At 54.9% G+C, this 872-nt stretch overlaps 1 protein-coding gene across 1 annotated transcript in view; it reads right to left on the bottom strand.

Moving 5' to 3' along the window:
• ALG10 (ALG10, alpha-1,2-glucosyltransferase) overlaps positions 1-861 on the bottom strand; it is a 4,776-nt gene extending 3,915 nt beyond the window's left edge. Inside the window, exons 1-2 of the mRNA XM_009883224.1 lie at positions 697-861; positions 3-83 (exon numbers count right to left, since the gene is read on the bottom strand). Coding sequence (XP_009881526.1) covers positions 3-83; positions 697-861 — 246 coding nt within the window. The remainder of the gene's footprint in view (positions 1-2; positions 84-696) is intronic.
• Positions 862-872: the final 11 nt, after the last annotated feature.

The following is an 872-nucleotide window of genomic DNA, read 5'->3' as shown; positions in this document are numbered from 1 at the left end:
CAGCCGAAGAGCCACACCGCTGGCTTCACGACTCCCACCGAGGCCAGGTACAGGCCCGGCAGCGTGGTGATCATGGGGTCCCACTGGCAAGTGGAGAGAGAAACTCGGTTACGGAGCTGCTACCACACAAAAAAAGGGGACCAGGGACATGCAAGGGGTTACGATACACCATCCCCACCCTCACCCCATTTTGTTGGCTTGGATGTTTATAGCCAATTCCTGGCATTTTTAGACTGAAATTCCATAGAATCATAGAATCGTTGAGGTTGGAAGGGACCTTTAAGATCATCAAGTCCAACCATTAACCTAACTTGAAAAAAACAGTTCTAAACCATGTTCCCAAGTACCACATCTACCCTTTTTTTAAACACCTCCAGGGATGGCGGATCCACCACCTCCCTGGGCAGCCTATTCCAATGTTTGATAACCCTTTCAGTGAAAATTTTTTTCCTAATATCCAATCTAAACCTCGCCTGGCCTAACTTGAACCCATTTCCCCTCGTTCTATCACTTGTCACCAGGGAGTGAATGCTTTGTATCCCGCCTGCCGCACTCCTGCACAACAGAAAGCCGACACCAGCGTTTCAGACAGCGATGCCCACACGCGATTTCCTTTTCAAAGCGCCCGCGGTTATGTTTATCGAAATGATCGATCCTGACTGGAAAGCCCGAGCCGGGCGGGCTGCCGGGCGGCACCTGCAGGAAGCGGCCGTGGCAGTAGGCCTGCGCCTGGGGGACGTGGAAGGCCTCGTCCATGTAGGGCCCGCGCTGGCGGCGGTTGATGGCCGCGAAGAGCAGGCACGACAGCAGGAAGGCGCCGCTCATGGCGGCGGAGAAACCGTAGACCTCACCCCGCTCCATGCTGCCGCCGC

This window comes from Charadrius vociferus, unplaced genomic scaffold (assembly GCF_000708025.1).
Source record: "Charadrius vociferus isolate BGI_N301 unplaced genomic scaffold, ASM70802v2 scaffold363, whole genome shotgun sequence".
Lineage (NCBI taxonomy): Eukaryota > Metazoa > Chordata > Aves > Charadriiformes > Charadriidae > Charadrius > Charadrius vociferus.
Note: the sequence above shows the minus strand (reverse complement) of the source record. Positions and strands in the feature narration are given on the sequence as shown.